At 43.4% G+C, this 11,964-nt stretch overlaps 1 protein-coding gene across 1 annotated transcript; it reads left to right on the forward strand.

Moving 5' to 3' along the window:
- Window positions 1–937: 937 nt before the first annotated feature.
- On the forward strand, window positions 938–11,020 carry gpx9 (glutathione peroxidase 9). Its single transcript, XM_085970295.1, has 4 exons — window positions 938–1,030; window positions 7,230–7,360; window positions 9,034–9,164; window positions 10,830–11,020. The coding sequence occupies exons 1-4, from the start codon at window positions 958–960 to the stop codon at window positions 10,897–10,899; spliced, it is 405 nt and encodes a 134-aa protein (XP_085826421.1). The 5' UTR covers window positions 938–957; the 3' UTR covers window positions 10,900–11,020.
- The last annotated feature ends 944 nt before the right edge of the window (window positions 11,021–11,964 follow it).

Raw genomic sequence — 11,964 nt, forward strand, 5'->3', positions numbered from 1 at the left:
AGACAATCGCAGTACAATAGCAGATCTATGGAGGTGCTGAGGTAGAAATAATCAGCGACTACTGAATGCTGGTGAACTGGGGGGGGGTGGTGCACTGGGAGGGTGGGGGGGGTGGGGGGGAGGGAGCGAGAGCCAGACAGGCAGGATAAGCTAACGAGTTGTTCTTGCTGCTGCTGATGTCTCTGTCGGACTGCTCCCTGCCACTCTCTGCCTGGGAAGCTCCAGCTACTTCTGTGTATGATTTTACAGTTCAGACACTCGATGGATCCCTCCTGTCTCTGCAACAGTACCAGGGAAAGATTCTGCTGGTCACCAATGTGGCCACATTTTGAGGGTCAACGATACCACAGGTAAAGAGCCTCTCTGTTGTTCGGTGTCAAGGATGATTCTGTACTTCAATGGAATGTTTCATCAGAACAAAATGAAACCAGGTTTAGGGAATAAAACTACGTTCTGAGGTATTCAAGTTATACCCGGTGTCCTAGTCAATATTTATCCACCCCAATCGACATCTAAAACAGATTATCTGGTCATTATCACATTGCTGTTTGTGGGATCTTGCTGTGTGCAAATTGGCTGCTGCGTTTCCTACATTACAACAGTGACCACACATCAGAAGTACTTCATTGGCTGTAAAGCACTTTGGGATGTCCGGTGGTCATGAAAGGCACTATATAAATGCAAGTCTTTCTTTCTTTACTTCTCAAATTCTGCTTCAAAATATTCAGCACTAAAAGAATGTTCCAGCCTGCAAAGTAGTACATAGCTGAGTGATAAATGGATGAGTGATACGTGGATGAATAATACCGCTAGATTTAGTACTATTATGGCACCAACACAATAGTTTTGGTGCATTTCTTCTGAATGGGACTGAACATGTGACTTGACCTAGCTCCAATTTCCCTGATTATATTTCTGTTGCTTTCTTTTCAACAGTATCACAAACTCAATGCACTAATGGATAAACTCTCCCAAACCTCATTCACTGTTTTGGGTTTCCCCTGTAACCAGTTTGGACAACAGGATCCAGGTGAGAAGGAATATTCATTCATAAATTGTAGGGTGCAGTAAATTGATATGACAACACTAGTTGCAGGTATCTACTAGTAAAATTGCCAATGACACTGCCAACACTTAGTTGATGAATATGAGCTTTTATACATGTTCAAGCTGGCGACAGAGTTACAAGAAAGTTTTAAGAACGTAAGAATTAGGAGCAGGAGTGGGCCACATGGCCCCTCAAGCCTGCTCCGCCATTCAATAAGATCATGGCTGATCTTCGACCTCAACTCCACTTTCCTGCCCAATCTCCATGTTCCTTGATTCCCCGAGAGTCCAAAAATCTAACGATCTCAGCCTTGAATATACTCAATGATGTGCCTCAATAAATCCGAGACTCAATGTTAGCGGAACAAAACGAGGCTTTTATTAACTTAGAAAGTAACACACAGTGGAGGGGTGTCTCCCATCCAGAAGCCTGCTGTACTGGATGTGAGACACGCTGGGCCTGCTTACATAGGGGCCAGGTATGGGCGGAGCCCTACACACAATACAATACAAGGTGAGGAAACGGAACTGAGGTAAGGGAAATGAAACTGAAACGAAACCACAGTCACAGGCACAATCACACACAGAGAATACAGATGAGTGATGAATGGCATATTTCATCACACTCAACGACTCAGCATCCACAGCCCTCTGGAGGAGAGAATTCCAAAGATTCACAACCCCGAGTGAAGAAATTCCTCCTCCTCGCAGTCTTAAATGGCTGAGCCCTTATCCTGAGACTGTGATCCCCTAGTTCTGTAACTTCCTCCAAAACACCACCAAAGTGACCAGAGCCTGCAACCATATTGTGACTGTTAACATAGGGAAATTGAATGGTAAATGCTGACACAAAAGCATAACCAAAAATCGTAACAATAGGAAGTAAAGTTTCAGAACAGGAAGTATACATAGGGAGCAATATTCCCTCTAATTTCTTTTTGTACGAGGTCCCTTCAAATTTGCTGCCCGGTATCTCTTTCAGCTGCAACAGCTGGTGAGCAGCTTGTGTGGGACCTCCGGATTGATGCGCGGCCCCGCACCATAGGGAGAATGTTGATTGGTAGTGTAGTGGGTTTGTTACTGGACTAACAATCCAGAGAACGAGAGTTTTGTCCCACCATGGCAGTTTGAGCATTTGAATTAAGTTTTTAAAAAGCTGGCATCAGTAAAAGTGACCACAAAGCTGTCGGATTTTCATAAAAACCCAACTGGTTCACTAATGTCCTTTGGGGAAGGAAACCTTACCCGGTCTGGTCTATATGTGACTCCAGTCCCACACCAACGTGGTTTACTCTTAACTGCTCTCTGAAATGACCTAGCAAGTCACTCAGCTGTATCAAAACCACTCTCAGTGGTCCAAGTAGGCGGCCCACCATCTTCTCAGAGCAACAAGGGGTGGGCAATAAATGCCAGCCTTGCCAGCAACGCCCACATCCCAACAATGAATTAAAAAAGGAAGTGTGCGCGCTACACAGCTTCAGGAAGGTGAGGATGTTACTGCTAGGGAGACAGGTAGCGGGGACTTAGGAGTGGTTGAGAAGGAGGTCCCGCAGACACTGGTCCTGTCCAACAGGTACGATGTACTCGCTACCTGTGAGGACAAGGAGAAAGACTGCGGGGAGGACAGCCACAATGCAGACCAAGGCACTGTGGCTCATAAGGCTGTCCAAGGGGGGGGGAAGAGCAGAATAGAAATGTGGTAGTGATAGGGGATTCTATAATTAGGGGGATAGATAGCCTCCTCTGGCAGCCATGAATGAGAATCCTGAAGGGTGTGTTGCCTATGTGGTGGTGTCAGGCTAAGGGATATCTCGAGGCGGCTGGAGAGGAATTTGGAAAGGGAGGGGGTAAATCCAGTTGTTGTGGTCCATGCCGGAACAAACAACATAGGTAGGAACAGGGAGGTCCTGCTGAAGAAGTACCAGGAGTTAAGAGCTAAATTAAAAAGCAGGACCTTGAGGTTAATAATCTGGATTATTGCCCAAGCCACATGCAAATTGGCATAGAAGCAATCAGATCAGGAGAATTAACACGTGGCTAAAGGACTGGTGTGCAACAGAGGGGTTCCTTTTCATGGGACACTGGCACCAGTACTGGGACAGGAAGGAAGTGTACCGATGGGATGAGTTCCACCTGAACCGGGATGGGACCCGTGTCCTAGTGGGAAGGGTAAATAGGGAGGTGGCAAATGCTTTAAACTAGTAAGATGGGAGGAGGGATCTACAAGAAATGAAACCAGCCTAAATATAAACAAAACAGGAAAGGAGAGCATAGGAAAGAGTAAAGTAAGGGAGCACATTGATGGCCGGGGAATAAATAGAATAATAGAGCAGGAGAGTAAAAAGATGGTTAAAAATAAAGTGAAAGGAACTGCTATTAAAAATGAGTTAAACTATCTGTACAGCAATGCACACAGTGTCCCTAATAAAACAGGAGAGCTGGAGGCAATCATACGTTGTGAGGAACTAGACATAGTAGGGATTACTGAGACATGGCTACAGAAAAATTAGGACTGGGAAATCTAAACATTGCAGGGTATAACATATTTAGAAAAGCTAGAGAAGGAAAAAGGGGAGGTGAAGTAGCTGTACTTATTAGGGATAACATAATGGTAGTAGAAAAAAGTGCTGCAGCTATCAGCAAGACAGAAACAGAATCCATGTGGATAAAGATAAAAGACAATAAAGGATCAATCACATGAATAGGGGTAGTCTACAGACCACCTAATAGTGGAAGGGAGGTGGAGGAAGAAATATGTAAACAAATTAGGGAAATGAGTAAAAAACATAGAATAATAATCATGGGGGATTTCAACTGTCCCGATATTAATTGGACAGAAGAGGTAGGTAAAGGGGATAAGGGAATGGAGTTCCTACAATGTGTACAGGACTCCTTTCTAACCCAATATGGAAAAAGCCCAACAAGGGAGGATTCGCTATTAGATCTAGTAATGGGGAATGAACCAAAGCAGATAAGAGAAGTAAAAGTAGGGGAACATCTAGGCAATAGTGACCATAATATAATACGCTTTAAGATAATAATTGAGAAGGACATAAGTATGATGAAGACTAGGATAATAGATTGGAGAAAAGCTGATTTTGAGGGGCTGAGAATAGAACTTGGGAAAATAAAATGGACAACAATATTGGCAAACAATGACTTAGAACATCAATGGGAAACATTTAAAATGGTGTTCAGCAGAGTCCAGGAAAAATATATTCTGCAAAAAAACAAGAACAAGCTAAACACTGATGAGGCACCATGGATAAATAAAGCCATAAGGGAAAAACTGAGGGTAAGGAAAGAGGCATACATTAAGTACATGGACAGCAGGGGAGAGCATGATAAGGGAGAATACGAAGAGATTAGGAGAGAAGTCAAAAAAATTAGGAAGGCAAAGAGGAACTATGAAATTAAATTATCAAGGAACATAAAACAAAATAGTAAAATATTTTATACGCACATAAATAAAAAAAGGAAGGTCGGGATGGGAAGAGGGATGAACAGGATAATACCACAGGCAAGGATAGAGAGATGGCAGAAATATTAAATAATTATTTTGCTTTACTATTTACCAGGGAGATAGAACAGGTGGACATGACATTGGATCATGTGATTAGTAATTAAATAAATGCATTTAAAATAAAAAGAGGAGATATATTAAATAAACTAATCAAACTCAAAGAGGAAAAAAATCCTGGTCCGGATGGATTACATCCGCGCATTTTAAAAGAATCTAGGGAAGAGATAGCAGAGGCATTACTACACATATTTAATAATTCATTAAAAAAAGGTGTAGTGCCAGAGGACTGGTGGATAGTTAATGTAATACCTATATTTAAGAAGGGAGAGAGAACATGTCCAGGGAACTATAGACCAGTCAGCTTAACAACAGTGGTAGGAAAAATAATGGAATCCCTATTAAAGGAGAAAATAGAAGAACATCTAGAAACCAAAAATATAATAATAAATAGTCAGCATGGATTTCAAAAGGGAAAGTCTTGCTTGATCAACCTCATTGAATTTTTTGAAGAGGTAACAGAGAGAGTTGATAAGGGTAATGCAGTAGATGTAATTTATCTAGATTTTCAAAAGGCCTTCGATAAGGTACCACATAATAGACTAATGAATAAGGTCAGATAATGTGGAGTCAGGGGACAAGTAGCAGAATGGATAGCAAGCTGGCTTCAAGACAGAAAGCAGAGAATAGGGATAAAGGGTAACTATTCACAGTGGCCGAAGGTAGGTAGTGGTGTTCTACAAGAATCAGTGCTGGGACCACTGTTGTTCACAATTTATATTAACAATTTAGACTTTGAAATCAAAAACACAATTTCTAAATTTGCGGATGGCACCTGTCAATACTGAGGAGGACTGCAACAAATTACAGGAGGACATTAATAAACTTGTATAATGCACATATAATTGGCAAATAAATTTTAACACAGATAAATGTGAGGTATTACATTTTGGTAGGAAGAATAGGGAGGTCATATATTACTTGGAAGGGGCGAGTCTGGGTGGGGTAGAGGAACAAAGGGATCTGGGAGTACAAATACACAAATCACTGAAAGTAGCGACACAGGTTAACAAGGCCATAAAAAAGCAAACCAGGCACTAGGGTTTATTTCTTGAGGGATAGAATTGAAAAGTAGTGAAGTTATGCTAAACCTGTATCGAACCTTGGTTAGACCACACTTGGAGTACTGCGTACAGTTCTGGTTGGCATATTATAAAAGGGATATAGAGGCATTGGAGAGGGTGCAGGGAAGATTTACATGGATGATACCAGAAATGCGAGGGTATACCAATCAGGAAAGGATGAACAGGCTGGGGCTGTTTTCACTTGAAAAAAGGCTGAGGGGTGACCTAATAGAGGTCTTTAACATTCTGAAAGGCTTTGATAGAGTAGATACAGAGAGAGTGTTTCCATTTGTGGGGAAGAGCATAACTAGAGGCCATCAATATAAGATAGTCACCAAGAAATCAAATCGGGAATTCAGAAGAAACTTCTTTACCCAGAGAGTGGTGAGAATGTGGAACTCGCTACCACAGGGAGTAGTTGAGGCAAATAGTATAGTGTAGGAACGTGGGTTCCTAACTAAAAGACTGAGTTCTACTCAGGCAATCAAACAAAACGAACTTTAATGAAACAAACAGGCTTTAACAAGAAACTGCAGGATAACATCGAATGTAGGTCTGCTCTCTCTGGAGGCTCCACGAGGACTGCCCCTGCAGTCCCGTGGCTGACGTCATGACGTCATCACGTTTTCCCGCCAGTAGGGAATCACGTGATGAACGGCATGACGTCATCACGTTTTAGCTGCGCTGTTAAAGTAACCACACTCTGTACAGTTAAACAGCATAAATAAAGATACAGACTCAGGCTGTAGCTAACATGTTGTTAAAGGAATTATATACAAACGATCTGAGTCCTTTGGTGGCTCCGCCACAATAGATGCATTTAAGGGGAGGCTAGATATGCGTATGAGGGAGAAGGGAATCGAGGGTTATGCTGATAGATTTAGATGAGGAAAGACGGGAGGAGGCTCGAGTGGAGCATAAACACCGGCATGGGCTGGTTGGGCCGAATGGCCTGTTTCTGTGCCGTATATCCTCTGTAATCCTATGTAATAATATTTAGATATATAGTATTGAAAACAGTATTTAGCATGCAAGTACATCACACACTTGCAGTCACACCCCAAACATCACAATGTGTTACAGATGCAATACAATCTTAAATAGCTGGGTGCTTCTCACCTGCAGCCTGAAACTGACAAGAACATTCTAATCTGCAATGTTTCCGAACCAACCAACAATTAAACTCTGAGTGACCTGAGTTTGCTTAACAATTGGTCTCTTAGTCTTAAAGGGATACATCTCCACCTTAGCAGAATAATACATTGCGCATAACATTTTTGTCCTTATAATGAGCAAACTGGTAGCAGGAGACTCTCTGAGCACTCGATGTAAATACTGCAGACCCCAGACCAGTACCGAAGTCACATTTCAGCTTGTTACTCTGAAGTGTCTCGTGCTTTTTATAAATCAATCACTTACTTTTAACACATTATTATCTTATCAGCCATTGAGGTCTTTGCGGTGAGCTTTTCATGCAAGTATGTTACACTTAAAGCATCATCTCTGTGCTCATACCTGTGCTGAAACATTTCTTTTAGAGGAAGACCATGAAACTCTGAATGTTCTCAAGTTTGTCCGTCCAGGGGGGGAGTTTGTTCCTAAATTCCCCATATTTGGCAAGATTGAAGTGAATGGTGAAAAAGAACACTCTCTCTACACATTTCTGAAGGTCAGTGTCATTGAGCATTCGTGCTATACATTACTGATCGCCATTGTCGCGTTGTTTATGGTCAGTGACATGTTACTGATGATCAGCCTCTCTGAGCATAGGAACATAGGAACAGGAGTAGGCCATTTTAGCCCCTCGAGCCTGTTCCCCCATTCAACGGGATCATGGTTGATCTGCAACCTAACTCCATATACCAGCCTTTTCTCCGTATCTCTTAATAACTTTGGTTAACAAAAATCTATCAATCTCAGATTTAAAATTAACAATTGATCTAGCAGAAGAGAGTTCCAAACTTCTACCACTCTGTGTGTGTAGAAATGTTTCCTAATTTCACTCCTGAAAGGTTTAGCTCTAATTTTTAGACTATGCCCCCTAGTCCTAGACTCCCCAACCAGCAGAAGTAGTTTCTCTCTATGTACCTTAGCTGTTCCCCTTATATGCTCTATACATGTTAAAACATACAAAATGGTGGGCAGGAAAAGACCAGCTGATCCATCAAGCCTGCCCCACACTTCTGATGCCTGAAGGATCATAACTAGACACTTCTTACCCCGCTATTTTCCCAACCCCAGCGGCCATGTAATCTCCTGGGAGAGGCAAAAAAAAAAACAGAAAATGAAACACAGAGGCAAAAAGGGAGTTTTCTCAATTCACCTAGGTGATGGTCATTGTCATGTTACAGATAATTGGTGACATGTTATTGATGGTCAAGGGTCACATGCTGGTCAGTGTTATGAATGATCAGTGTCCCTCTCTCTGAGTGTTCTGTCTGCATGTTGCTCTCGCTGTGTCTCTACTCACTCTCCACACATACTGTTGAGCAAGGGTGGCAGAAAAGAGGAACGTCACTCTCTAATCTCACTCCATTGGTAGCTAGCCCATGGTCTTCTCTCAGTATCGCCACCTAGTGTGTGAGATCATGCATGCATGTGCTACTGCTATGCTATGGCACAGCACATCGGTACACCAACATGGCACGACGCCAACCCGTCTTCAGACTTTTCCTTTTGCAATCGAGCATCGTACACAAGCTCCCCGTTGAAGATGTAGTGTGGGCCATGATCCCACACTAATTTACAGCATTGCGCCAACATTCCTTTCAAATGAATTCCATGTAATTCCGACCTAGTCCTAATTCATTACCCACAAACACTTTACAAAACACAATAAAGCAAAGTGTGGCTCCCTTCCTCCATGGCTCAGTGGGTAATACTCTCGCCTGAGTTAGAAGGTTCTGGGTTCAAGTCTGACTCCAGAGACTTGAGCTCAAAATCTCTGCTGACACTCCAGTGCAGTTCTGAGGGAGTGCTGCACTGTTGGAGGTGCCGTCTTTCAGATGAGACATTATAATGAGGCCCTGTATGCCCTCTCGGGTGGACATAAAAGATCCCATGGCACTATTTCAAAGAAGAGCAGCGGAGTTCTCCCCAGTGTCCTGGCCAATATTTATCCCTCAATCAACATCACAAACAGATTATCTGGTCATTATGTGGGACCTTGCTGTGCACAAATTGGCTGCCGCGTTTCCTACATTACAACAGTGACTACACTTTTAAAGTGCTACAACAGTGACTACACTTTTAAAGTGCTTTATTGGCTGTAAACCACTTGGGGATATCCTGAGGTCGTGAAAGGCGCTATATAAATGCAAGTTCTGTCTTTCTTTCTTACAGGATTCCTGCCCCTTTGTGAACCCCTTCATTGGTGACCTGACAAGGTTGCATTGGTCACCCTTGAAAGTGAGTGATATTCGCTGGAACTTTGAGAAGTTCTTGGTTGATGCCGATGGACAACCATATAAAAGGTAAAGCACGCGTTAGTGTAAACGGACAACTGAGGTGCTTTACGCTTATGCTACAACCGGTGAAGTAGCAGAGATAAGCCAAGGCACACCTCACATCTGAAGGTCTTTGAACTCCACTTGAACGCTTTTAACTCTTCCGTAAAATGAAAAAAAAAATTGTAAATTTATCAGAAGCTCAGTTGTTCAATGGGCAAACGCCTTGTAGAACCAGTACTGAGTCAAGCAGAACAGGAATGTTGCACATTCGATTCCTGAGCTGTGCTGAGTCATCTGATTTCAGTGCTAGCAATAAACTGGCCCCAGTTTCCTGAAACTACAGAAGGAAAAAAAAAATCAGCCAGGTCTACTGCTCAGGGTCACTGTACAGTGGTGCACCTGGGTGCATCAATGACACTTCAGTGCAGTGCTGAGGGAGGGCTGCACCTACGGAGGTGTCATCTTTCGGATGAGATGTTAAACGCCCTCTCAGGTGGACGTAAAAGATCCCATGGCATTATTTTGAAGATGAGCAGGGGAGTTCTCCCCGGTGTCCTGGGCCAATATTCATCCTTCAACCAACATCACTAAAACATATTATTTGGTCTCTTTTAACCGGCACCTAAATATCCGGAAACCTCTCTTAACCGGCAAAATTCAGGAGTAGGTTCAGGTAAGTTTTACTATATATTAGTGGCCGTGTAACCGGGGTTCCTGGATCTGTGGCCGTGTAACCGGGGTTCCTGGATCTGTGGCCGTGCAACAGGGACTCCTGGATCTGTGGCCGTGTAACCGGGGCTCCTGCACCTGTGGCCGTGTACAGGGCTCTCGTACCTTGGTAAGTATACCTCTCTGTAATCCGGACTTTTTGATCAACCGGCACCACGTCGGTGCCGGATAAAAAAAGAGTTTCCTGTATCTCATTGCTGCTTGTGGAATCTTGCTGTGCGTAAATTGGCTGCCTCGTTTTCTGCATTACAACAGTGACTACACTTTAAAAGTACTTAATTGGCTATAAAGCACATTGGGACATCCTGAGGTCGTGAAAGGCGCTGTAGAAATGCAAGTTCTTTTTATGTGGATGTCAGTTAAGAAAACGGGGTCGGTCTCAACTGTTGAATACTCTGTCTCCACTCACCATCTAGATTCATATCTGAAGAATGGCCACTTGGGTGGAGCCAGATACCAGCATGAATCACCACGGGGAGATATAAATGAGTCTCTCATTGTTGGAAAGTTGTATGAAATGGGCCAGTCTTACCTTTATTGCTGGTTGTCTCATTTTCCCTTGTTCCTTCATTATTCAAGTCGCTTACTTTTGATTACATTGTGATACAGGAGTAGGCCATTCAGCCCCTTGAGCCTGTTCCGCCATTATATTAGATCGTGGCTGATCTGTATCTTAACAACTCCATTTACCAGCCTTGTTTCCATATTCCTTGATACCCTTAGCCAACAAAAATCTAGCAATCTCAGTTTTGAATATTTCAATTGACCTCCAGCCTCAACAGCTTTTTTTGGGGGGAGAGGGGGGGGGGGGGGTCGAGAGGTGCAGATTTCCACTACCCTTTGTGTGAAGAAGTGCTTCCCGACATCACCCCTTGAACGGCCTGGCTCTAATTTTAAGGTTATGCCCCCTTGGTCTGGACTCCCAAAGTTACCAGTCACCTGTTTGATCTCTGTTTGTAGGTACGACCTTGGTACACCGTTCGATATTATTGAGGACGATATTTCAACCCTGCAACATCTGAAGGGCTGAGTTCGGATTATGGAAAGAAGGAACTTCTCGATTGAAAGGAGCGGTTTGTGAGCGGAAACTTGTTTGCTGGCTGGAGACGGGATGAAGGACGTTGAGGAAAGTACTGAATCAGTAGCTCAACTGTTCTGATCGGGGTGGGGGGGGGGGGGGGAAAACACTCTGGCTTTAGTGTATTCAACCAGGATGTGCTGCCTCACCAGTCTCCAGGAAGCTCTCTGACACAATAAAAAGCATTAAAAAAAAAGACAAGACCTTCTTTTGAGCGAATGTGAGAAAAATTAAGATTGCTCAGAATTTCAAGCATCAGGTGTGCAATATGTCCGTCTTATGCTGATTGGCCCTGGACTCAGGAGGGAGCAAGAAAATCTTCCAGCTTTCCCCCTTCCTGACCATTATCCAGTGACTGATACAAAGTGCGTACATGTGGACATTGAGTGAGAACAGGATCAGGCTCCATTGCGATGCCCCCATGGATAAATGGACATTTGTGTAAGGTACCAGAGTTGTGAAACTGTTCCCCAGCAAGAGAGGAAGTATTCTGTTTTAATAATTGCCTCGTGCTGCCACCCTCAAGGGTGTAGGTCTCTCCTGCAGCTTGTCACATGTACCCAGCTGTTGAGTGAGTTGTCCCATCGATGTTCAGGCACACCATTTACACAGGGCAGGGGTTCGACCAGTGATATGTCAACCACTTATTCTTTGACCCAGTAACATGATTCCCACCTGTAAGAGTTTTCCCCAACACTGACTGCCACCAGTGGGAACATAGGAACAGGAGGCCATTCTGCGCCTTGAGCGTGTTCTGCCATTCAATCAGATCGTGGCTGGTCTATACCTCAACTCCATTTGCCCACCTTTGCTCCATATCCCTTGATACACTTACCCAACAAAAATCTATCGACACTCAATCGTGAAAGCTCCAACTGATCCCCAGCCTTTTGGGTGAGAATTCCAGATTTCCACTACCCTTTGTGTGACAAGGTGCTTCTTGATTTCACGCCTGAATGGTAGATCAACAAACAGCAGCAACTTACATTTAAACGGTGCCTTTAACGTAAGGATGCC

Source organism: Somniosus microcephalus, chromosome 29, assembly GCF_052327205.1.
Source record: "Somniosus microcephalus isolate GS21.2 chromosome 29, FLI_Smic_1.0, whole genome shotgun sequence".
Taxonomy (NCBI): domain Eukaryota; kingdom Metazoa; phylum Chordata; class Chondrichthyes; order Squaliformes; family Somniosidae; genus Somniosus; species Somniosus microcephalus.